This window comes from Morus notabilis, unplaced genomic scaffold, assembly GCF_000414095.1.
Source record: "Morus notabilis unplaced genomic scaffold, ASM41409v2 Scaffold73, whole genome shotgun sequence".
NCBI lineage: Eukaryota > Viridiplantae > Streptophyta > Magnoliopsida > Rosales > Moraceae > Morus > Morus notabilis.
Genome location: NW_010358777.1, coordinates 295,133 through 322,281, shown reverse-complemented (window position 1 = coordinate 322,281; position 27,149 = coordinate 295,133). Strand labels below are relative to the sequence as shown.

Genomic DNA, 27,149 nt, shown 5'->3' with positions numbered 1-27,149 from the left:
GTGTAAACGATTGTATGTCGTTTAGATTATGTACGGTAAGCGGGAAAGAAACGGAAATAGAGAAAAATACATAGAGACAAAAAAGTAACTTTAATATCATCATCATCATTAACATAATTAATAATAATAATGTAATAATAATATTTCTTATTATTATTACTGATATTATTATACTCATTTTTTGCAACGAATTTTTAATATAGTCCTCGCAAATATTTTTGGGAAAACGCTAAATTTTCTGTCTTTTTTGTGGAAAATTAAATTCAATCAATATTTGCGACAACAATTGATTTATGTTGTCGCAAAAATTACTCATGGTTAGAAGAATTTTCTGGACCTATTATTTGTGACTACAGTCATACATGTTATCACAAAAAATGAAGAATTTTCTTGAAATTATTTTTGAGAAACTGCCAAATTTTTCTCCTTTTATTGGCCACGTCACTGCCAACTGTAAACTTAAACATTAGCGATGACACGTCATCGCAATTAATAGACAAATTGGGACCAAACATGTTAGCGCCAGATTAGTTTTGGCGCCAATAAATATTGGCGACGACATGTCGTTGTAAATACTATTCTTGTCTTTAGCGACGCCATGTCATTGCAAATATTTACATATATGCAATGACATGCCCTTGCAAATATTAAATGCGACGACATGTTATTCAAAAATTGTGTTTCATTTATTGCGATGATATGTCGTCACAAATAACTTACTATTAGCAATGACAAATATTGTCGCTAACAACCCTTTTTTTGTAGTGACGATGCCAGATCCCTGTCCGTTGCCAAGTATAACCTTGCCATTAATGATCTTGACTAGCTACGCTGCTGGCATGGCCTCAATTACGATGTTAGAGTGAAGGAGAATCCAGTCTCTGGCAAGTGACGTTGAAAACTACCTCGTCAAACTTTGACGTTTCAAGGATAGATAGGGAGAAAAATGGGGTGAAAAAGAAGGGTGAGAAGAACAGTTTTTTGAACGATGCCATGAGTTTCAGGAGATTGCTGTTATTCGGTTCTTGTGTTTTCTTTCCAAGTATTCAGAAACTAAATGAGCGACTTTAAATAATGCGAGACATTTTACGAGTAGAGGATAGAAAATGACTTGTCGGTGACAAAGCATGTACGACTACTCGTTTGTCTATTATAATTTATGACTTTTTGTGTAAACGATTGTATGTCGTTTAGATTATGTACGGTAAGTAGGAAAGAAACGGAAATAGAGAAAAATACATAGAGACCAAAAAGTAACTTTAATATCATCATCATCATTAACATAATTAATAATAATATTTCTTTTTATTATTACTAATATTATTATACTCATTTTTTGTGACGAATTTTTAATATAGTCCTCGCAAATATTTTTGGGAAAACGCTAAATTTTTCGCCTTTTTTGTGGAAAATTAAATTCAATCAATATTTGTGACAACAATTGATTTATGTTGTCGCAAAAATTACTCATGGTTAGAAGAATTTTCTGGACCTATTATTTGTGACTACAGTCATACATGTTATCACAAAAAATGAAGAATTTTCTTGAAATTATTTTTGAGAAACTGCCAAATTTTCCTCCTTTTATTGGCCACATCACTGCCAACTGTAAACTTAAACATTAGCGATGACACGTCGTCACAATTAATGGACAAATTGGGACCAAACATGTTAGCGCCAGATTAGTTTTGACACCAATAAATATTGGCGACGACATGTCGTCGCAAATACTATTCTTGTCTTTAGTGACGCCATGTCATCGCAAATATTTACATATATGCAATGACATGCCCTCACAAATATTAAATGCGACGACATGTCATTTAAAAATTTTGTTTCCTTTATTGCGACGATTTGTCGTCGCAAATAACTTTCTATTAGCAACGACAAATGTCGTCGCTAACAACCCTTTTTTTGTAGTGACGATGCCGGATCCATGTCCGTTGCCAAAGATAACCTTGCCATTAATGATCTTGACTAGCTACGCTGCTGAAATGGCCTCCATTACGATGTGGGAGTGAAGGAGAATCCAGTCTCTGGCAAGTGACGGTGAAAAATATCTCATTAGACTTTGACGTTTCAATGATAGATAGGGAGAAGAAGAAGGTGAAAAAGAAGGGTGAGAAGAACAATTTTTTAAACGATGCCATGAGTTACAGAAGATTGCTGTTATTTGATTCTTGTGTTTTCTTTCCAAGTAGTCAGAAACTAAATGAACGACTTTAAATAATGCGAGACATTTTATGAGTAGAGGATAGGAAATGACTTGTTGGTGACAAAGCATATATGACTAATTGTTTGTCTCTTATAATTTATGACTTTTTGTATAAACGATTGTATGTCATTTAGATTATGTACGGTAAGCGGGAAAAAAACGGAAATGGAGAAAAATAGATAGAGACAAAAAAGTAACTTTAATAACATCATCATCATTAACATAATTAATAATAATAATATAATAATAATATTTCTTATTATTATTACTGATATTATTATACTCATTTTTTGCGACGACTTTTTAATATAGTCATCGCAAATATTTTTGGGAAAACGCTAAATTTTCTGCCTTTTTTTGTGGAAAATTAAATTCAATCAATATTTGCGACAACAATTTATAAATGTCATCGCAAAAAGTACTCGGGGTTAGAAGAATTTTCTGAACTATTATTTGTGACGACAGTCATACATGCATCGCAAAAAATAAAGAATTTTCTTGAACTTATTTTAAAAAAACCGCCAAATTTTTTGCTTTTTTTTTGCCACGTCACTACCAACTATAAACCTAAATATTAGCGATGACATGTCATCGCAATTAATGGACAAACTGGCGCTAAACATGTTAGCGCCATATTAGTTTTGGCGCCAATAAATATTGACGACGAAATGTCGTCGCAAATACTACTATTGTTTTTAGCGACGACATGTCGTCGCAAATATTTACATATATGCGATGACATGCCCTCATAAATATTAAATGCGACGACATGTCATTCAAAAATTGTGTTTCTTTTTTTGCGACGATATGTCGTCGCAAATAACTTACTGTTAGGAACGACAAATGTCATCGCTAATAACCCTTTTTTTGTAGTGACGATGCCGGATCCCTCTCTGTTGCCAAGAATAAGCTTGCCATTAATGATCTTGACTAGCTACGCCGCTGACATGGCCTCCATTACGATGTTGGAGTGAAGGAGAATCCAGTCTCCGGCAAGTGACGGTAAAAAATATCTCGTCAGACTTTGACGTTTCAAGGATAGATAGGGAGAAAAAGAGGGTGAAAAAGAAGGGTGAGAAGAACAGTTTTTTGAACGATGCCATGAGTTTTTGGAGGTTGTTGTTATTTGGTTCTTGTGTTTTCTTTCCAAGTAGTCAGAAACTAAATGAGCGACTTTAAATAATGCGAGACATTTTACGAGTAGAGGATAGGAAATGACTTGTCGGTGACAAAGCATGTACGACTAGTCGTTTGTCTCTTATAGTTTATGAGTTTTTGTATAAACGATTGTATGTTGTTTAGATTATGTACCGTAAGCGGGAAAGAAACATAAAAGAAGAAAAATAGATAGAGACAAAAAAGTAACTTTAATATCATCATCATTAACATAATTAACATAATTAATAATAATAATGTAATAATAATATTTCTTATTATTATTACTGATATTATTATTATTTATTATTATTATTATTATTTATGAATTGTTTTTCTCTAATCTCTCCCTATTTGAAGTTGAACAGATTCAGAGGTTTTTTTTAAGATTTAAAAATTTCTCATTTAATTCATTTCTTCATCTTTTCTCTAATCCTTCCAGTATTACGTTTAACTTCTCCCTTTTCTCATTTTCTTTCCTTCCTTTTAAACAAACTTTTAATTTTGCGCCCTTGTAATTAGAGATGACAATATTCTTTAACAGGATGAGTTCCCGTGGAGATCCACCTCAAATAGGACAGGGATGGGGACTAATAATTAAAGATGAGGACAAAATCTTGTTCTAAATCGTGGCAAGGCGGGAACGAGAAAAACACCCAATCCTAATACACATACTTTTTTACGTATTATATATAAAATTGCCTTTTTAAGGTAACTTGTTCTTTTGCTAAAGAAAATAAGGTAACTAGTAATTAGAATTCTTTTTACTCAGAAAAGGGCAATTACTAATAAGTAATCTAGATTGGCTAATACTATTTTTTTTTATTTCCTATATATGCTTATGCTTTGATGTTTTTATTTTGGCTTATGCTTTAATTATTGTATTAATGAAGAGAAAAATTTCTTACGAAGTCTTTTGACAGAGAGGAACGAGAGAGAGAAAGGAAGCTTGAGTGTTGGCTGGAGTTCTGGCATCGCCTCTGGGCTCGTCGCTAGATTTCGGGCCATGAAAATCAGTCCCGAGCTTGTGTTATTGACGGCTCTTCAATGGTGGTGGCAGTGTGTGGTGGGGTGCCTTGGTTAGGACGGATTGGGTTTCGTTTGGTCGTTGATAACCGGATGTTTGGGAGGCGTTTTCTAGCACGTTGACGTTCGGTGGTTGGGTCCTTGCAGAGGTTCGATCCTGGTGGTGGTTGGGTCCTTGGAGAGGTTCAGAGCTTCGTTTGGCCTTTTTTTTCTATGACTTATGTTGGCTGCTATGCACTTTTGCACATAATATGGTTGCTAGGCCTAGAGGGGTCCAGGATTTGCTTATGTTGATTTTCGGTATCATCGAGACGCTCAAGTTGCAATACATATGATGAATGGTAATTTTCTTACTACAAATTTGTAATGCTAGATAATTTAATTTGTAATAGAATTTAAATTTCCAACAGGAAAAAATGGATGGTGGACTGAGTCGTCTAATTCTAATGATGGTGATACTAACACTACCTATGAAGAACAAGGATATATCCCTCCTCGAGCATTTGCTCCTCCTCAGAGAGAGGCAGTGTATAAGGGTGTTAGTAACAGAGAACTTGGCAGGCATGATCTGAACGGAAGATACTCACCTCTTGAAAAACACGCACATGATGAAGATTTCAGCAGCCATGAACTCAGTACCTGTCATGATCGATATGGAAGTGCATCTGAGGAAGTGGTCATCTGCCATGATTATGATATGAATGGATGATATATGCCTCAAAGATATGCCCATGATGAAGAGGTAAGCAACTACGAGAATGGTGGAAAATATGTGCGTTGAAAAAATACACTTGATGAAGAGGTCAACAGCTCTAAACTTGGTGGAAGATATGTGCCTCGAAGAAATCTATTTGATGAAAAAGTCAGCAGTTACGAAATTGGTGGAGGATATGTGTCTCGAAGAAATGCATCTGATGAGAAGGTCAGCAGTTACGAAATTGGTGGAAGATATGCGCCTCGAAGAAATGTATATGATGACGAGGTCAACAACTATGAACATAGGAGTAGACATGATCTATATGGAAGTGCATATGAGGAAGTGGTCATCTGTCATGATTGTGATATGAATCGAAGATATATGCCTCAAAGAAATACCCATGATGAAGAGGTATGCAATTACGAGAATGATGGAAAATATGAGCGTCGAAGAAATACACTTAATGAAGAGGTCAACAGCTCTGAACTTGATGGAAGATACGTGCCTCGAAGAAATCCATTTGATAAAAAGGTCCGCAATTACGAAATTAGTGGAGGATATGCCCCTCGAAGAAATGCATCTGATGGACAACAGTTACGAAATTGGTGGAAGATATGTGCCTCGAAGAAATGTATCTGACGATGAGGTCAACAACTATGAACATAGGAGCACACATGATCTAAACATTATACCAGAACACCGCCTTGGAAGGTTCAACAGAATTTACGGGATTAGCAGTCCGCTCTCTGACAATGTATACCGCATTATTGGGTTGCTCGACGCCACGCTATGATTACAACAAATCGTTCGTTTCTTGTGGCATATGTACTTCAACAGGTGGGCAAAAGTCAATTGTTTGCAGACATTAGAATTCTATATTTAACCAAATTAATTTTTGTTTCCTTGTTGCAGGCAATAAGTTATGGCCCGTTTAGTTCGCTGATTCTAGTTTTTAATTTGAGTTGAGATGTGACTTTATGTGAGAGCTTTTTACTGTACTAAAAAGTTAGATGTAATTATTTTTAAGAGCTTTTTGATGTAGTAAAATTTAAATTTTAAACTCGAATTGATAAAAAGAACGGGGTCCGGGTGGAGGGGAGAGAAAACAGTAGGGAGAGGACAAATTGAAAGTGTTTGAAACTATTTCATATCCTAAAGAAATTTCTTTCTGATTTCACTCTGTGACTGAAGCATTACGCGTTTATAGTTTAATGTGTTGCCGCATTGCTGGATGTATCATACAATTAGCACCATTTAAGTGCAACATTGAGTATCTCTGTACGTCCATAAATAGCCAGTTAGCAAGTAGCAAATGTTGTCTGTTTTAGTTAAATTTCTCTTTGACAGATAGTTACTTGATGTGCTTAAATTACGTATACAACAAAACAATATCAGCACTAACTTGTAAACCCACCTGCTTACTTTTAAGCTCTTCCCATGGAAGGCATAATATAATATTCTTTTTGGCTGCATTCAACCACTCATTTGGTATAACAAACCAGACACTGTGCAAAACCAAGTCATCTATTCTTTAAGCATCTCCAATACAATACTATAATTAATGTGTCAACTATAAATTTAGCATTTGAATGCAAAACACACTCTCCAATGCAATACTATTTATTGTGTTAAATTTTTCATATGCTACATTTTGTGGCAAATTTTTCACCAAGTATAGCATAAAGAAAATTTGACACTTAATTACTATTAATTAAAATGTTACTTTTTCCATGTAATCAATTTAACTTTTATATTTTCTAATTATTTTAAAAATAAAAATTTACTTTTACAACTTTCAAAACTTAAAAATTATAGAAAAAAATAGATTTAACATTTCAAATAGTATTATACATTGGAACAAAAATAAAAATAACATACTATATCCTAATTTTATGCTAAATATACAATTAACATTAACATTTACATTAGAGATAGTCTTAATACCTAAAAGAGTTAAGAATTTGACTCTTAAGGAGGTCATTTGTTAGCCTCTATGTAGTCTACATGTTGCCCTCATCTTTTTTTCTTTCTTTTTTTCTTTTTTATTTTTTTAACTTTCTGTCTTTTTTTTCATTTTTAGACATTTTTTTATTTTCCTTCTCTCTTTTTTTTTTCCTATTGCTTTTTTTTTGTTTTTTCTCTCAATATTCTTTGACAACTTTTTTTCTTTTTGTTTGCAATATCCTCCTTTAAAATACTTTTTTTTTCTCACTTCCTTGTAATTAAAATAATTCTTTCAATTTCAAATATATCCGTACTAAAGTTTTTTTTTTTTCTTTTTGTTAAAGATTCCTATACAACTTTTATTCTTTCCAATGAGCTTTGAAATACTTTTTTTTTTCATCTTGCTCAAATTATACTAATTCACCCATACAGTGCACACACACATATTTTACTAAAATACATGTTTTGATTTGAAAGTACGTTTCAGTTCATTTGGTTTTTTACTTATTTTTATATATTTTTTGTTGTAGATAAGTCTTGTTAAACTTTCTAATCTACTCTTATGAAAATAATTTTTTTCAAACGTGTGACTACTTAAATATCATTTTTCTTATATATTTTATATGATACTTTAAATTAGCTTTTTCTCAAAAGTAATCCTCATAATTTTTTTTTTCTAATTGTCCAACTAAAGTATTTCTTCTCAAATATCTTCCTACTTACACATATTTTTCTTTTTTCCTTTTTTAAAATACGTATTGTTATTTATCTCATATTTTACTTTAAATTAATTTTTGTTGGCCTTCTCTTTTTTTTTTCTCTATTTTCCATTCTCTTTTTTCATTTTTAGACTTTTTATGTATCTAACAATACATAAAAGAGTTAAAACTCTTTTCTATGTGTCAGCCCATTCACTTTTTTTTTCTTTTTTTTTTTTACTTTTTATCTTTACTTTTTTGTAAATTTTTCTTTTACATTTTAATTTTTTTGTGTATGTTCCCAGCTTTGCTTTTAGCTTTTATGAGAGTAATTTTTTTCACATGTGTTCCTATTTTATTTTTTATTGGTTAAAATAATTTTCTTCAAATATGTTCTTATTTAATTTTTCTTTTTTATCAATTGTGACTTTACATATATTCCTTTTTAAAATAAATTTAAAAATTCTTAAATAATTGTATAAATAAATTTCTCATTATTTGATAAATAATAAACTCTTTAACTTTCTCCATGACACTACTTGGGGAGCAAGTTACAAAACCAGTAAAACTACCATAGTACAAACGAATCAAAGAGGCATTGTTAATGGAGATGTTCAGCGAAAAAAGTTGAGAAATTACTGACAATCCATCAAAATCGTGACCAAAAAAGGGGAAAAAAAAAGCTCAATATGGTAATTCAATAACCATATTAACTCTCTTTGTCGTCGTTTTTTTTTTTTCACACTTGTGTTTCTCATGCGTTTTTCAGACTCAAATCACCTGTCTAATTTTTAACATTTAAATGAGTAGGAAAAAATTAATTAAAAATATATTCTAATTTTTTAAATTATTAGAGAGTTTGTTTGAGATAGCTATCAAAAGCTACTTTTGGCTTTCTAGTTCCAAAAATTGCTTGTGGAAATGTTTGGATAAACTCATATAAGTATTTTTGTTATTTAGAATAACTTCCGGTCAAAACCACAAAATAAAACTTACAAAAAAAAAAACACTTCTAAATAAAATCTTAAAACTTATATGAGAATATTATTAAGGGAGATTTTCCGATACGCTTAGTGTATCGATAGGTTAAGTGTTGGATCTGCATACTTTTTGACTTTGACGTGATTTTATGTAGATCTAACGGTTAGAAAATCTGACCTACCGGTATGTTATCATACTAGAGAATGTCTCATTTATTAAAGCGTTATAAACTTAATTCCAACACTTATATTGCCTATTATAAACTTAAAAATGGTTTTGACCCTTTAAACTCTTTTATTCCAAACACTTGCTGAAAAGTCACAGTTTTTACTTAGTGAGAAAGAGGAAAATATGCCAATACTTGAGATGAATTAAAATTAATAGGCCAATAGTTTACATAAGTTAATAAATAGGCTAAATTACTGTTTTCGTCCATAACTTGTCTGATTATTAACCATAACTTGACAAATTATTGTCCATAATTGTCCATAACTTGTCTGGTTATGAACCATAACTTAACAAGTTTATCCATAACTTATCTGGTTATGAACCATAACTTGACAAGTTATGGCCTATTAATTTCTATAACTAAAAATTGGCCTATATACTTTCTTAAACTTTTCATATTAGCCTATTTTATACTATTTTCCTTTTACTTATCTTCTTGAATTGGCTAGAAGCAAAACAAAAGATCTACTAAACATGCCTTGATTAAATACCATTCTAAACATCAAAATTAAATAGGTGATTTGAATCCACGTTTTTCTGGCTCCATCTCAATTGGACCGTGCTTTAATGATGCTCAAAAGCAAACAATCCTGGAGAATTTTCAAAATGTCCTCAATAAATTGACACTATTTTTTGTTGTTGCTAAATTTATCTTATCTAACTAATAACATGTAGATTATCTTTTCATGAACTGTAAGTTATATTTTTATAACCTGTCAGATATTTTTCATAATCTCTAAGTTATTTTTACATATATTGTAGGTTATTTTTTATAGTGACATCAAAATTTATGTAATAGTATAAATAATAGAGTTAAAAAAATAATGGTTAAATTCAAAATTTTCTCAACAGTTCTCCTTTATTGGGCTTTTATAGGCTAATTGGGCCTAGTCTTTAGGCTATGTTTTTGTATCTAGTTATTTTTTATAATGACATTAAAATTTATATAGTGGTATAAATAATAGAATTAAAAAAATAAAAAATAAAACAATAAACTTTGAAATTTCTCAACAATCCTCCCTGATTGGGCTTTTATAGGCTAACTGGGTCTAGTCTCATGAATGTCCCAGTACAATAAGTGCCTCACTGGCCCCTTTCTTCTCCTCCGTCTTCCTTCCATTTCTATCGTCTCTCTCTCTCGAGTCAATTATTGCAAGCGCAGGCAGTAGTTGTGGCACCACCGAGTCCGAGAGAGAGAAAGAGAAAGAGAAACATCTGTGACAAAAAAAGTCTCCGACCGGTGGTGACATTATCGAAACTACAAAGATGCCACAGCTCACGAAGCTCTATACCATGGCGGAAGCCTCCGACCACAACACCAAGGACGACTGCTGGGTCGTCATCGACGGCAAGGTACCTTTTCTCCCAAAAAAAAAAGGGGGGTTTTTTCCTTCGATTTGTTAATGGGTTTTTTATTATTAATATTTTAGATTCAGTTTTCTGGATCTATTTTACCTAAGTATTATAGTTTTTAGGATGGTATGGACGTTGTTCAGGCTTTGGATTTTTATTTTTATCTCTTGTGAGATTCAATAATTCTGTTGGAGATCGTAATTGCCGATGTTATATAAGGACACAGGAATTGGGATAAGCTTAATTCTCAGACAATGTTGTGACGTCGAAATTTGTTTAGTTTGGATTTCTTGTCTCACCCTTTTGGCTTGAAAAGAAGAATATGCCCTTGATATAGTCATTGCCAATGTATAAGTGTGTTTTTTATAGGATGCCTAATTACATATTAGGAAGTTAAATCTGTGCCCTGTTTTTGGCAGATGGATATTGAGTGGTATCTCAAGCGGGTCTATGATGGTAATTTGACTTTGTAATTTAGTTTACGTGAAGATGAGTTTGGAATGAGTTAGATTTTGGATTTTGGGGATGGTGGAGAAGAAGAGGTCTAGTCTAGGCTTTTGTGGAGTTAAGGAGTAAGGGTAGAGGTTAAATGAAGTGCTGATCTTGAACCAAAAAAAAAAAACACTAAAATTTTTCTGGTATTGCTTTGGGTGACGTGGATGATTTTGGGGTTCAGGTTTTTCAATTCTCGGTGATTGTTTCGTAAGTTTTTTGCTGTGGAGTGTTTCAGATATGATCATATCCGGATGAACAGTATAGAATTATCTATTGCTGTTGTCATTATGTTTTGTTAGTGGTTTGCATGATGAGATGGTTATGAGTCTTCTGATTTCTTAAGAGATCAAGTTATAGAAAAAAAGAAAAGTATAATCTTAATACTGCAATGAAACAGTGACTTTTAATCTATTCGTTTTCTGTGATTGTGGCTTATCAGAATAGTGAATCATTCATTTTGATGCCATTTATTCCTTTGGATCTAAACACATTGTCTTTTGTCGATCTTAGGTGTACGATGTGTCATCATACTTGGACGATCACCCCGGCGGAGATGATGTAGTGCTTGCTGCAACTGGTATATTTCTCATGCTTCCAAGTTAAATAATTTAAATTTTCCGTTAATCTTTAGGTGTGTTTCCAGAGGTATTTAACTCACATTATCATTGGCCAAAAAAGAAATGTAGATACAAGTACTAGTACAAATTGTTGACCTGAACTAACCGTGTTCTTTTGATTCCACTGCAGGGAGGGATGCCACTGAAGATTTTGAAGATGCTGGGCATAGCAAAAGTGCGAAGGAGCTCATGGAAACCTTTTGCATTGGTGAACTCGACACCTCTGCTATTCCTGAACTCGAAATCATCTCCAAGAAGCAGCGAAGAGATTATGCACAGAAGCTCGTAGAATTGACAAAGCAATACTGGGTTGTTCCTACCACGGTTGTCGGAGTCTCTGTTGTAGTTGGTTTCTTGTACTTGCGTAAGAAGTGATGATGCATATTGCACGCGGTAAAATTTTGCTCTGCTAAGCCGCTCCTGTCACAATTTTGAATAATGTTTACAAGGATAGTAACCAAAAGAACTGGCCCATATGTTAGGATTTCAAAAATTTGGGAAATTATTAGAAAGGTGGAAATCGATTTTTAAGATTTGATTTATGTGAGAATGATTGAATACAAACATATCTGAAAAGATGCAATTCAATAAAACTAGGAATTTGTTGCCTCTTTTGTGGTTTTTCCCTGCAGCATTTTACATGCAAAGAAAGAGCTCCTCTATCTCTCTGTTTAAAAAATATTTGACAATTTATACTACTTCTGGACGTCTCTCAAGTGCTTTACAAATATTTGACAATTTATACTACTTCTGGACGTCTGATTTTCCTTGCACCAAGATGCAGTAGTGAGGTAGCTCAATTTTGGTTAATATCTACCTTTTCCATTAGAGCATGTTTGCTATACAATATTCATATAGTACTATTTAAAAACAATAGGTTGTTTGACAGCATTTATATATTGCATAAATCGGAAAAATTTTATGTATTAGATCTTACTATTTAATTGAACTTACAACACTGTATATTTTGACATCTATTTTTTTAAAATTTACAATTTGACCCATTATTTAAAAAAAAATTATTGCAAAAAAGCCTCTGTTGAACAACTCCAACTTTTCCCTCACCTCAATCCCAATGTTAGGATTGGGATCGAGACTGAATCTAAACTAGGTTGAGATTAGGTCTAAATATATCTTTTTAAATTAATATGATACAATAACCAGACACTCTATTGTATAAAAATTATACGATATGGTACGATATAATAACAATAGTGAAAGAAAAAACTCGTCATTTTTCAAATTAAATTATGTGTGAATCTCGTGTCTCAAACTGTTAATTTAAAAATACTTGTTAGTTATCATACTTCAATTACTATTCATTTAAAAGTTCATTGTGTAAATTGCAAAAATTAAAAGCTCTGACGTATATTATACAGAAAAAAAATAGTCAACAGTGCAATTTACTTTGTTAAAAATAAAATAGATGGTAAACTTGCGAAAAATGTATGAAGTACGGGTTATGTTTATAAATAGTCGATAACTAGTTCTAATGGAAATTTCCCTTCAGTACATTATGTACAAACCAAACGATACGCAGTCTGATAGTCTCGTCTCAATCCGAAGCACAAAATAGAAGTAGAACAGAGAGAGAGAGAGAGAGAGGGAGGTGTAAAGCAACAATGGCGGGGCAGCAAGGTGTGCAGAAGAACACACTCTACGTCGGAGGACTAGCGGAAGAGGTGAACGAGTCGATTCTGCACGCGGCGTTCATACCATTCGGAGACATCAAAGACGTGAAGACGCCGCTGGACCAGGCCACCCAAAAGCACCGCTCCTTCGGCTTCGTCACCTTCCTCGAGCGCGAGGACGCCGCCACCGCCATGGACAACATGGACGGCGCCGAGCTCTACGGCCGCGTCCTCACCGTCAACTACGCCCTTCCTGAGCGCATCAAGGGTGGCGAGCAGGGTTGGGCAGCCCAGCCCAGTAAGCAAACCATCACTCACTCTCTTCTCTTTCCCTCTTATCAAATATCTTGCCTTTGCTTCGGCAATCGGATTATTAGCGTAATTGCCTTTGGTTATTTGATCCGCTTGCTAGTTGTAGTACTTAGGGATTGGGAATTAGCATAACGTTGATCTTTATTGTTTCTGAATTTTGGGTTTAGGGTTTTAACGCCTTTTGAAATTTTATTTTCTCTGAGATAAAAAATCAGTACATTCAGCTCCAGAAAATGTGCCAAAGATAATAGCTTCGGTATGCATTATTCTACAGAAGAACACCTTTTTTTTTTCCCCAGAAGAGTCCATTCTTTCAGGTTCAGGAAAAGGTTCCGAATCATAAATTAGCGTTATGAAGACCTTTTGTAACTTGTTTTACTGAGATAAGTGTCTATACTTTCAGGCTCAGAAAAATGTTCTTTTTACAATTAGCATTAGTTAGCATCTTATTTGTTTGTATAGTTAATATAATACTTGAAGACTGACGACAAATTGTTTATTCATGGATGTTAATGTGCGTGTTTTTTTATGTATTTTGATAGTTTGGGCGGATGCGGACACCTGGTTTGAGAGGCAGCAACAAGAGGAGGAAATGCAGCGTATGCAGGCGGAGAACCGAGCGGCGATGCAGGCAGCTGAGGAGTTGCACAGGAAGAAAATGGCTCAAGAGCGAGAAGGGGAGAAAGAAGACGAAGGAGATGATCCCATGGCCAGGGCTGAAGCAGAGATTTTGAAACAGAACAATGATAGCTAGCTAGGCTCACAGCCGTTTGACATTCTACGATTCCTTTGAACTGAATGGAAATTGTTTCGTGGTTAACTTCCTGCTTCACAGAGTGGATTGTCTATAATTCAAGTTTGAAGCAGTTTTAGTATATCCCTTGATCTTCTTTTTTGTCCCTTGATATTTCAGTAATAGAAACATGTTGAACTAAACAGGTGCTTGATGTAGATTGAAGATAAATAACTCTCATATGGCCAGATTTGAAATTGGCTTTCTATCATCTACTTTTATACTTTTGCTACACTATCTTGGTAAGTTTAATTTATTCTCCTTTTGGGGACTTAATCATGAAAAGACGCCGACTGATTGCTTTACATAGTAAAGAGAATTTGTGGATTGTTGAGAATGCTCAAAACACAGCCACTAGAATTGTAAAATAAAGTAATTTTGAATTTTGATGAAGCTCCCAAAGATTGAATTATAGACAAAGAGAACGTGTGGAGAGTTTGAGAACTTTTCTAACGAACAACGACATAGAGAATTCCTTCTGTAAATTGCACCAACTTTGATGGATACAAGGTGAAAAGATACACCCTCGTATAAAAGGCATCATAAGTTTGTTTTACACCACTTTATGTTTATTTCACGAACAAAAATGGGTACAGATTCTCCAAAAGAAGTAATGTTATTGCAAAAAATAAACTTGTTGCACAAAATGATACAGATTTTCATGAAGCACAACTTTGCAGTAAGAAAAAATTGCAGAGTTTGCCCAACTTCCTAAAATGATGCAATAGATCTCCTCCTCAACATTGCATCACATAGCATGACAGCATCTCGGTTCTCTCTCACGTTGTGTACTCTGACAATGTTGGCACCAGCCAAAACTCCGGCAGTGACAGATGCAACAGTAGCAGGATCTCTATCAACTGCAGCAGGGCGAGAACATATTTCGCCTAAAAACCTCTTTCTAGAAGGTCCTATAAGTAGAGGTGCATGAGACAAGGCCAAACTTTTGTCTGCAATCTCTGCCCGGATCTTCGGTAGCCCCGTAAGAATATCCAAATTCTGCTCAGTATTCTTTGAGAATCCAAACCCTGGGTCAATGATTATCCTCCAAGCTGGGACACCCGATAATTCGGCATCTCTCAGCCTAGAGTAAAGCTCAGTAGCAACCTGGTTACAAACATCATCGTATTCTAGGTTTTCACTATTCTGCATAGTTGATGGGTCTCCCCTCATGTGCATGGCAATATAAGGAACCTCAAGGTCAGCAACAACCCTAAGCATGTCGGAATCTAACTGCCCGGCAGACACATCATTTACGATATGAGCCCCTTTGCTGACTGCTTCTGAAGCAACTTCCGAGTAAAACGTGTCTACGGATACAAGTTTTCCCTCCATTTCAGGCATTTCAAGAATGGCTTCCAAAACTGGGTTCAGTCTGTCCAATTCTTCTTGGGGAGAAATCCTAGGAGCCATTGGACGTGTAGATTGTGCACCAATGTCGATCATATCTGCCCCTTCTGAAACCATCAAGCGAACTTGAGAGATCGCAGCCTCCACGGATTGAAACTTCCCTCCATCACTAAAACTATCTGGTGTCAGATTGAGGATGCCCATGATTGAGGTTTTCTGAGACCAGTTCCATAAGCCCTTATTAATGGGCAAAACTCTCCTCATACCTTTCTTTCCGATTATAGGGTCACCACCTAGTTTCTCCCATGATTCGAAAATCCCCATGGAGTGAGGGGAGAGAGAATGCCAGCTAGCAACTGTATCATTCTCAATAGCTATTCCCAGCAAATCCATCAGTGGCGCTATTACAAATGGTCTTTCCCAAATTCTTTCGTGTGGGATCGTAAGAACATCAGAATTGACCCTTAAGTTTCCATAGAACAATATATCCATGTCAATTGGCCTAGGACCGTACCTGATTCCCTTAGTACGACCCATGTCCTTTTCAATCTTCTTCAGTGCTCCCAATAACTCATGAGGTCCAAGTTTTGTGAAAGCTCTAACAGCAGAATTAAGAAACTGAGGCTGCTCAGTCACATAGGCCGGTGCCGTCTCATACAAACAACCATGTCTCGTAACATTTATGCCCGATCTTTTCATTTGCCGCAGGGCTTCATTGAAGTTATGCAATCTGTCACCCACATTGCTCCCCAAAGCAATCACTACTTCTTGCTCTGGAGAATGAACTTCCACCGAGGTGTCTGCTGATGAATGGAGAAAGGAAATAAAAGGAACTGCATTAAGATTAGAAAAAGGACTGTCAACAACCAACCTTGGGTAACTTTAATCTCTTCACAAAAGATACAATTTGCTACATTTTGTTTTAAGGACCTTCAATATCTGAAACAATAATGCTACCACTCCAATGGAATCTCATATCACTAAGGGTATGCCATTAAACAAGATATTTTCAAACCCTACTTAGTATACACTATACAACCTATCAAGTAAAGCTGAAGTATAAAACTTTCAAACTTTCAACATGTTTTGGAAACTGTCTAATTAGTCAAAAAAACATTTGGCATCATATGCTTTTACTGAAGGCAATTGAATAATAACAATCACGGATTCTACAGAATTAGTAAATTGTGTTTGATTTACCTTTATAATGCCTTGAAACACCGTTTAATCCCCGCTTGCTGGGCCTAAGCTGCTTGAATATGTTCATATCAGAAGCAGCTTATCATCAAAGTGAAGTTGAAGTTGATTTTCTTCTTCTTCCTATATGGAAAATGAAAACAACTTAATGTTCTTTCAACTTCAAAGTTCATACTGCTTAATTCATTTCTAGCACCAAAGAGGCCAAAACCCATTTCCCCAACTAAATCAAAGAAATGAAAAAAGGTTCAAATATGGTATAAAAGATACGAAAGCATAATACAGAGAAATTTTTTTATCAAACGAAAATCAGCAGCTTGTAACGCAAAAACTTTAATGAGGCAAAGAAGACTATATAGAATACAAATAATGCGAAAAAAAATAAATTCTTAGGGGGTTTTTTTTTTTTCCAAAAAAGAGTTTAGGTTCTTTAGAATTTAGGGGTGCATGGCTAGCGGTTTGAGCGTTTTTTTTTTTCCACTGTGATTTGTAAAAGGTCCAACCTATAACTGCACAATTTGAAAGGGCGGCTTGGGCAGTCCTTTGGTAGTTCGGGTTTTGTACCTAATTCTTTTATACATTATAAATAAAATTTTAAAATACTTAACATACATTATTTCCACCTTAAAAGAGCAGGTTGAAAACATAAAGATGCCAAAGAAACATCTGCAAAACTCATAATTTTAAAATACTTAATATACATTATTTCCACCGTAAAAGAGCAGGTTGAAAACATAAAGATGCCAAAGAAACATCTGCAAAACTCATAATCCAACATCCAAAGTCCAATAACATGCCAGATAAACATCAAAATTCCATTGTCCAATGTCCAAAGTTCAATCGCCACATTTAGCACAACAGTTTTAAACTATAAATCCCATAAGATCAACACAAAATCCAATCTTCAAGATTTCAAGTTCAAAAAGAAAGTAACCAACCAATTAAACACAACATCACATATTTTGGATGTATAAACAAAAGAAATAATTGAAAGAGGAAAACAATAAAAAACGGAAGCAGCTCAATTATTTCAGCCAAAATGAGAGAAAGCATAAATCTGCAGATAGCTCAAAGAAAGTGCAGATACAATATTACAACGCAAAATTCAGCCAAAAAAACGAAGGAACATTATTACAACACAAATTTCAGCCAAAAACAGGAAGGAACATTGATTCACAATAAAAAAAAGCTTCATAGGTTAGCAGCTCTTGCGGAACCCAATAAACATTCAAAGTATCAAAAACAAAAATCATACAAGCAACTCAAGAACTGAAGAAGAAGATATTCATTCAGTACCTGCTGAAATTCTTCTCTCTCGAGTCAAATGAGAATGAGAGACAGTGATGGGGAACCAAGAGACATAGCGTAACAACTTTTTACTTTTTATTTTATTTCTTTTATATTTTTCACGGGATGGCAGCGTAAGCTAGAACTAAAGAACCGGCAGGGAAGATCGTGCGACGGATTTAAAATTTTAATTTAAATTGAGATATAATATTTTTAAAAAAAAAATTTAACTAGAAAAAATTATATTTAATATTTTTTAAGCGTTTTTAATTATAAAAATTTAAAAATTAAAATTAAAATTGATGAAATAAATAAGACTTTAGTCTTTATTTTCTCCCTATGATCACATTCATTTTATTAATTTAAATTTTTAATTTTAATTTTATTATAATTAAAAATTTTTATAATAAAAAATTATATTTAATTTTTTTTATTATAATAAAAAACTCTTAAATAAAATTATATATTAACTCAAATTAAAAATTTAAATTAACTAACTCTCCTATACCTATATTTATTAATTCTTTACTCTCTTTGATTTCTCTGAAATATCTTTTCGTTTCCTCTGGAGAATTAAAAAAACCAACATCGACTCTTTATCTTTGTTCTCTTTTCTTAGACAATGGGTCTTTTACAAATCTAACTTGTATGTAAATATATATGTATATATATATTTTTATAAATCCGAAACTAGTCATTCCACCACCAGTTATGAAAAGAGAAAAGAAGAAAAGAGACCAGCATATGTGTGGTGATTAGGGTAGAGAAATGCAAATGCATTATGGTTCAAGAGCATATCTTCATTAAGCTTGGAGCTTCAGCAACAGAGACTCCTCCGCCACTAAAGGACTCTTCTGCAATTTTCTTCTTTAAATCCCAACCATGAGCCCTTTAACCTTGGATTCTATTGGATTAGGCTTAGACCCAAAGGTAAAAAATTAGCAAAACTCAAGGTCATAATTCAAGTATATAAAATTGTGTAGATTAAATTTAGTCAAGTGGCTAAATAGTGATCATGTAAAATGAATGGTCACAAATTAACCAATTCTTAATTATAAGTTTTTCGTGGCTATAGTTCATTCTTGAAATTTATATAAGGATGTTTGGAGGAAGGGTTTAAGCATCTCATTCTCACCCTTCAGAGAGAATTCTAATTTTTCGTGGTTATTCGTTCTTGGAGTTTATATTAGGGTGCTTGGAGGAAGGTTTAAGCATCTCATTCTTACCCTTCAGAGAGAATTCTCATAGTGAAAGAGAAATTTAGTTTCTCTAATTTTTTTTTTTTTCTTTATGAAGTGTTTCTCCTATTTATATGAAAGCGTAGTTCTTATTCCTCTCTTCGTGTAATTTAAAGAAAATGTTATAATCTCATTTTTCATAGTAAAATTATTCTACACTTAGCCTGTGATTTTTACCTCATCTCTTTGGGAGTTTTTCACGTAAAATATATGTGTCTATTTTATCTCATTTTTACTCATTTATCATTTTACCGATAGATTTGTCAATAGAATCCCCAAAATCAACTTTGATTTGATCTGACCCATTCAACATATCACCTGACCCATTCAACATATCACCTGGCAATGTGATGGGCTATTGTTTTTCTTTTGGATTATTCGTCTAATTCGCTGAAAATATGTCAAAACTTAAGGGTAGCTAGTGGTGGAACTTTGGGCCGGCGGGCAGGCCCATATGCCAGCCCGTCCAAAGTGGTATTTTGGGCTCGGGCTCCGGCAGCCCAAATTTGGGCACCTCATCGGAGCCCGCCGCTGTGTAGGCGCCGTCAACTGCGCGTTTGCCGGAGTTTTTTTTAAATTTTTCCGGCCAAGCCCGATTTGCCCGAATGCCCGACCCGCCCAACTGCCCAAAAATCCTAAAAAAGGGTCAAAATTCCGACCGTTGGTGCCCGACCCGAAAATAAGCCTGAAAACCCAAATTTTGCCCAAATGCCCGACATGCCCGAGCTGCCCGAATTGTCAGAATGCCCGAAAACCCGTCCAACGGCTAGTTCTTTTACCGTTGCCGCCCGAACCCAACCCGCCGATTCCTAAAGTAGCCGTTGCACCCTTAATTTTTTAAAAAAAATTCAATTTTAACCCAAAAATTTCCCTATAAATACCCCCACACATTTTTCTCACTCAAACTCTCTTAATCCCTCTCAATTTCTCTCAATCTCTCTCAATCTCTCAAATCTCTATCACAATTTTTCCAAAAAATATCACATTATCCTAAAGCTCTCTCTCTTAAATCGCTCTTATTTTTTTATAATGGATCCTTTTGGTTATAGTGGTATTCCCATTGATGCCCAACACAATGTGAAAGAAGGGCAATTTTCCACTAATGAATTTGTTACACAGGAATCTACTAATCTGAGCCCTGTTGGACATACTGGAGGTCATAGTCGGAATGGTGGTGGGCGTGGAGAAGCGGTGACGACGAGTGCCAGTGCGACTGCGTCTGCAAGTGTTGCAACCTCTAGGAAGAAATGCAAGCGCACCTTGACAGTTTGGGATCACTTCGACATAATTGAGGAGATCGACAATGATGGTAACACTAAACATATAGCTCAGTGTAAATATTATTTATCTAAATTACAATGTGACACTATTCACTGCACCACACACTTGAGAAGACACTCCGAAAAGTGTCTTCAAAAGCTTAGCCAATCCTAACTACTTGGAAATACGATCCACAAGTAGATCGTATAGAAGTTGCATGAATGATAGTTGTTTTAGATCAACCACTTAGTTTTGTAGAGCATCCTAATTGGCAAAGATATATTAAGGTTGTACATAATCCTAATGCACAGTTCACTTCAAAAACTACTCTTAGGAAAGATTTATTAAAATTATTTAAAAAAGAAAAAGAAGCATTAATAAACCTTTTACACTCGACTAGCGGGTGCGTTGCGTTAACGGCATATATTTGGTATGTCATTGCCAATAAAGATTATTTAGCTGTAACCGGACATTACTTTAAATGATTTGATTTAGATAAGAGAATATTAGGTTTTAAATGTGTTCTAGGATCACATAGTGTGGATTTAATATATAATATCATTTTGAATGTAATTGATGAATTTAGATTAAGAGATAAAGTAATAGCTATAACATTAGATAATACTAGTGCCAATACAAAAGCAATTGAGTTCTTTGAAAATGATTTAAGTTTATTCGGTGACGGTACAATTTTCCACCAACGTTGTGCATGTCACGTAATTAATTTAATTGTTAAATCTGGTTTAAAAGAAATAGGTAATCACATTAAAAGAATTAGATAGTCTTGTATGGATTCAAGGTAGTAACCAAAAATAAGAAGATTAGTTTAGGTTCTTAAAAGCATTAAATATACCTCTTAGAGCATTAGCGTTAGATATGCCTATAAGATGGAACTCAACTTACATAATGCTTCAACAATGCATCCCCTATAAGGATGCTATAACAAATTATATGTGTGCAAAAGTAGGAGTAAATCATATAGACGCATATGATTGGCAAATTACCGAAGTTTTGTATCAATTTTTAGGTAGGTTTCATAAAGTGACTCTAAAACTTAGTGGAACATATTATCCAACATCACCTTTAGCTTTAGATAAACTTTTACGAATTAGTATTTTATTTAGCGAATATAGGGAGGACCCAATCTTAGCAGCTCCTATCCATTCAATGGAAAAGAAATTTATAAAATATTGGTCTAAGTTGCCTTTGTTGTATGGTTTAGGTACTATTTTTTATCATAGATTAAAATTAGAAGGTTTAGTAAGTGGTTTAGATAACTTAGGTGAATTTTTAGGCATCAATTATTCGGAACAATATCCAATAATAAAGAAAAAAATATTTTCGATCTATAGTAAATGTGAGATTAGGTTTAGAGTACCTCCTAGAGTATAGGAACCACAACAACAAGACGAAAACCCACATTCATTCTTGAATGTTTTCGAGTTGAAGAAGAAGAAGAAGACAACTCAAACATAAGCTGGGAGTGAATCTTCGTCAACAAGTGGCAGTGGTAGCGACGGTGGCAGCTTCAACGAGCTTATGACGTACCTCAGTGAAGGCTTAGTAGTCGACGGTACGGCAGAATTGTTTGACTTAGTTCAATAGTGGAGGGCACGGGCATTAACCTAGCCAATCCTAACTCGATTGGCAATAAATATATTTTCGATCCCAGTCTCCACTATTTCATTCGAACAAGCCTTCAGTACGACAAGAAGAATACTTGAGGAACGCCAGAATACATTGCAAAGGGATATTGTTGAAGCCTTGGTTTACATTAAGGATTAGGATCGGGCCGATCAACGTCTACAAGATACAAGTTCGCCGGCAAGCCAAGAATGGATCGATGAATTTAATCAATTAACATTTAATTTTGAAGACGATCATTCAGCTTCAAATTAAATTGTAAATTTGTAATTTGTAAATATGTATTTACTTTTGACATTGTATTTGTAATTGTATAACTTTGTAAGTTTATAAAATTTGTAATTCGTCACAAAATGATTGCACTCTTTTTTTCTTGCCAAGTTTTTATCTCAATTGGGTTTCTCTTGGCAAGGTTTTTAACGAGGCAATCATGAATTATGAATTTAGTATACATCATTAATATACATGATTAATTTATTCAATTGTGTTAATAATATCTGTTGAATGTTGATTTTGATTTTTATATAATTTTAACACAAACTAACTTAATAATTATAAAAATTAAAAAATATTAAAAAAAATTCGGGCTATTCGGGCGGGCTCGGGCGGCCCGGCCGGGTTCAGACAGCCAAATATAAGCCCGTGGCCCGTTCAAGAGCATTTTCGGGCTCGGGCAGGGGGCCCAAATTTTTCGGGCGGGTCGGGCTCGGGCTCGGGTAAAAATTCAGTATTTTTGGACGGTCGCGGACGGCCTGTCCAAAGTTCCAGCACTAAGGGTAGCAATTCCTAGCTAGCAATTGGGACTTACGTTACCCAGATTTAGTGTTAGACGTTTTTATTCCTCAATTTGCTTTCCACGTTCTCGAGTTAAGAACCGTCTTTTTCCCTCTGTTCCCTCTTAAACGTCTTCATTCTACCTCTTATCAGAAAAAGGAAAAAAAAAAAGACATCTTGTTAGGAATCTCTAAGAATCCTTCTCTGGCATTCTCTAATTCAGCACCACTACAGTTAAAATCTTTAAGCAAAAAAAAAAAAAAAAAAGAAATCACTCCGTTGAGGCTTTAATCCGAAATATTTGGGGCTTATTCAGTTGTATTTTTGAGTTATAGTTTGAGTGTAGATTTTGAGTTGGATTTAAGTTATAATTTGAGCTAAAGTTATAACTTGAGTTTGTGTTTGGATGTGCACATTTGAGTTATGATTTGAATTGAGAATCTATTTGAGTTTGTATTTGGGTGGGTCAAAACTTGAATTTGTATTTAGATAGAATTTTAATAAAAACTCAATGGTGATAAAAAATTGTAATAGGGCATATGTGTGGGATTTTATTCTTCTTTTCGTTGTGAATGCATAGAGAAAAAAATCATCTCAATCGGAATTAAAACGAAAAAGTTATAACGTTTTTAAGAATAAAAAAATATTGTTCATTAACTTGACTTTGAGTTTAAGAACTTAAGGGCATGTTCTTTTGGAGTGTGACTTGAGTGTAGTTTTTGAGTTGAATATGAGTTATAACTTGAGTTGAAGTTGTAACTTGAGTTTGTATTTGGTTGTGTACATTTGAGTTATGGTTTGAGATAAGAATCTTTTTTTGAGTTTGTGTTTGAGTGAGTTAACTTAAATTTGTATTTATATAGTATTTTAATAAAAAACTCAATGGTAATGAAAAATTTTAATAGGGTATATGGGTGAGGTTTTATTTGTCTTTTCGTGTCAACACTTAGAAAAAAATCATCTCAATTAGGATTAAAACGAAAAAATTATAGCATTTTTAAAAAGAGAAAAAATATTATTCATTAATTTGAGTTCGAGTTTCTGAACTCGAGTTGAGGGGGACACTTGAACTCGAGTTTTAGTCTCAAACTCGAGTTTAAACTCGAGTTCAAACTCGAGTTCAAACTTAAAAAAACATGAACTTAAATAAAATTGGAACTCGAGTTGCCTTTTTTGAGTTTTTTAGGCAGCCAGCCGAACACACCCTAAGTCGAAGGGGAAACTTGAACTCAACTTTTAGCCTCAAACTCAAATTCAAACTCAAATTTTACAAACGAACATAAACTTGAATAAAGTTGTAACTTGAGTTTAAATATTTTTTTGAGTTTTACCCCAAAAGAACAAGCCATGAATTTTCACATTCTAATGTACTTGTTGTTGTGTGTGGTGACTATCTTCTTCATCCCAACAGCCAAGCAAGTAATGGGAGGTCGATCGCTTCTAGGAATACTGTCGATGTGGGCATCTTCCACAAGCCTTCTCCCTTTGGCTCTCTCAACGACTCCCCCGAGAGCCAGATAGCATTTTGCCTTCCAAAACTATGCTGGAAAGAATTTCACCTGTGTTCTGGTTTATAAGACGTACCACACCATCTATTCCTTCAACAACTAAAGTCGACCTATCATTTCGCATATGTTGCAAGGAATATATGACATTCGGGCTTTCTCGTTTGTCCCACAAAATTCTCATTGTCCTATAAGATGTAACAGAGAAAGTGGATTATGAATTCAAAGATAATGGCTTTACAAGAACTTATCAAAGCGTGTTTATAATATGACATATTATCTAGATGTTATAGTTGCAAGTTCACTCATGGCTGAAACAGATAATGGCACTAATGGCTGAAACAGATGCAGCTATGAATTCGGAAATCAGATTCATGGCATGATTATTAATCATTTATTTGATGTAGATGTTATAGTTGCAAGTTCACTCATTGACATGTATTCAAAGAACAAAAACATAGACTCTGCTCACAAGGTTTTCGATACATACACATTCTCAAAAATTACGTAGGAACATCGTTTAAAGAACAAAAACATCCTTATTCCTAAAAATTACTTCTTCCAAACATATATATATACAGACACACGCACATATATATACATACAAACACATACATAACTCCTTTTTTTTTCCTAACATACGTAATAGAACGTTCTCCAATTCAAAATGGAATTCATTCACTCTTTAATTCCAACCATTTCCTACCAAATTCATCCTCATTTACAACCGAATACAGAGTAGAGGGAAAAAAAAGTTTTCCTTCATAGTTTTTGAAACAATATTACACGAAAGATTCAAATGCTTAAATAACCATATCCATGAACTATAATCCAAATATGTGAATACCCATAAAATAGAGTTAGAATCCAGTCCAAACAAAGGGTTTATGTAGCAGAGAAAAAAAATTTTAAACAAAAAACCACCAAGCCAGAGAACACAACCAAATCAACATTAAAAAAAAAAAGCTTAATGGAGTACTCACATAGGCTATTGATCTGATGAGCTCCAACCAATACCGGTCTTAGCCAATGACGAAATCTGGAAACCTTAACGAGAATAAACCCACTAACACCGAGAGAACCGAGAGAGGGGAGAGACTCCGCCTGGCCGACAATCGCAAGAGAAACTAAGCCGGAAACGGAGAGAGGGAGTTTGAGAGAATAGAGAGAGAGAAGAAAGAGAAACGGAGGGAGAGAGCTTTGGTTGAGAAAGAGAGAGCACGAGAGGAGGCTTCAGTTCAAAAGAGGAGAGGTGGCGAAGGAGCAGAAAGAAATGAGGCTGAGGGAATTTTTTTGATTAAGTAGGGTTATTTTGAGAATAATGAAAATTTCATTAATGAACTCAATGTAGATTGCCGCACAATCTACAATCAGAAACAACCTTTAGGCTGCTTCTGATTTTTTTCCTAAATTCCTTCTAAATTATGTAAGAAGCACTTTTTGGAGTGTTTACCAAACACAATAAACAACTTTGGTTGAGTAGAAAATTGATTTTGGCCTCCCAAAATCTCTACCAAATTAAGCCATTGTTTGTTTAAAAAAAAAAAAAGTCTAAAGGTAACATGCAGGATTCTCTTAAAAATAATGAAGTACTATTTTTCATTTAAACTTGAATAATCTAGTACCATCATAATATTATCAAATAATAAAATTTTTTATAAACGAAATAAAAAAAGGGTAAATTGCATGAATGGTCCTCAAACTCTTTAAAAGATGATAGTTTGGTCCTCAAATTTTTTTTTAACGAAACAAACCCCAAATTATTTAAAAGGGTGCAATGTAGTCCTTTCCGTCAGATACAGTCTAAAAAGTAATGGCACAGTGCACGTAGATATCACGTGGCCTATGTTTTGGTTGGAAAGACGAAAATGCCCTTATGTTATTCAAATTTTTTTTAGAGAGAAAAAAATTGTCCATTCTTTGCTCTCGTCCTGTTAGGGTGTTGAATTTTCAACCTTTCCACCCCCACAAAAAAAGGGTTGATGATCTCCAGCACGTGGCTCCAAATCACTATCAGTGGCTTCGGTTTGTTCTTCGACCCCGGCGGCCTCCTTCCGCCACCGCTCCCGGATCCTCCTCTGCCGCCGCCACTTCTTCCTAGGTCAAGGCTCTCATCACCGTTGTGGGTGTTGTCGTCATTGCTGGGGTTGCTATTCGTCGAAGTTGTGTTGTTGTTGTTGTCGTTGTCTTCGTGAGTTGTTGAGTTTCTGAGTTGGAGAGAAGGAAGTGAGGAAATGGAATCCGCACCTCTCATGGCCACATTTCCGGCCCACCATCAGGAAGGTCAGTAATCGAAGAAGAAGAAGAAGAAGAAAAGGCTGCGAAAGCAAGAGCTTGTCGGGGACAAGGAGATCGAAGACGACGATGACATCTCTCCAACGATAGAGACGATACAGATAGGGGTCAAGGAGAGAGAGAGCGATAAAATGTGTCCCAAATGTCCCAACATGTGATTTTATACATATACCCGAAAAACATGGGCACGTGATCTCACGTGCATTATGCCGTTACTTTTTGGACGGCATCTGATAGAAATGACTATATTACACATTTTTAAGTAGTTTAGGATTCACTTCGTCAAAAAAAATTTAGAAATTAAAATGTCACTTTTTAAAAATTTAGAGACTATTCATGCAATTTATCAAAAAAAAGTACCAATCCGATAAAATTAGAAGAAAAAATAAGAAAATATCAAAAAGACATAAAAGTAAAAACCTCATAAATAAATAGATGACGTTTAATTTATGTA

General features: G+C 34.4%; 3 protein-coding genes across 5 annotated transcripts; 2 read left to right on the top strand and 1 right to left on the bottom strand.

Moving 5' to 3' along the window:
- The first annotated feature begins 10,022 nt into the window (after positions 1 to 10,022).
- LOC21409107 (cytochrome b5) lies at positions 10,023 to 12,012 on the top strand. Its single transcript, XM_010093300.2, has 3 exons — positions 10,023 to 10,297; positions 11,303 to 11,369; positions 11,540 to 12,012. Exons 1-3 carry the CDS (start codon positions 10,211 to 10,213, stop codon positions 11,782 to 11,784), a joined length of 399 nt encoding a protein of 132 aa, XP_010091602.1. The 5' UTR covers positions 10,023 to 10,210; the 3' UTR covers positions 11,785 to 12,012.
- Positions 12,013 to 12,925: 913 nt separating this feature from the next.
- Positions 12,926 to 14,378, top strand: LOC21409106 (peptidyl-prolyl cis-trans isomerase E). Its single transcript, XM_010093299.2, has 2 exons — positions 12,926 to 13,338; positions 13,895 to 14,378. The coding sequence occupies exons 1-2, from the start codon at positions 13,032 to 13,034 to the stop codon at positions 14,104 to 14,106; spliced, it is 519 nt and encodes a 172-aa protein (XP_010091601.1). The 5' UTR covers positions 12,926 to 13,031; the 3' UTR covers positions 14,107 to 14,378.
- Positions 14,379 to 14,718: 340 nt separating this feature from the next.
- LOC21409105 (folate synthesis bifunctional protein, mitochondrial) lies at positions 14,719 to 18,073 on the bottom strand. Of its 3 annotated transcripts, none has more exons than XM_024162532.1 (3): positions 17,989 to 18,073; positions 16,696 to 16,815; positions 14,719 to 16,328 (listed from the first exon to the last, which is right to left on the bottom strand). In XM_024162532.1, the coding sequence occupies exons 2-3, from the start codon at positions 16,760 to 16,762 to the stop codon at positions 14,857 to 14,859; spliced, it is 1,539 nt and encodes a 512-aa protein (XP_024018300.1). In that variant the 5' UTR covers positions 16,763 to 16,815; positions 17,989 to 18,073; the 3' UTR covers positions 14,719 to 14,856. The 3 variants fall into 3 exon arrangements, with proteins under 3 accessions (XP_024018300.1, XP_010091600.1, XP_024018301.1); XM_010093298.2 differs by having other exon boundaries at positions 14,719 to 16,298; XM_024162533.1 differs by having other exon boundaries at positions 14,719 to 16,295.
- Positions 18,074 to 27,149: the final 9,076 nt, after the last annotated feature.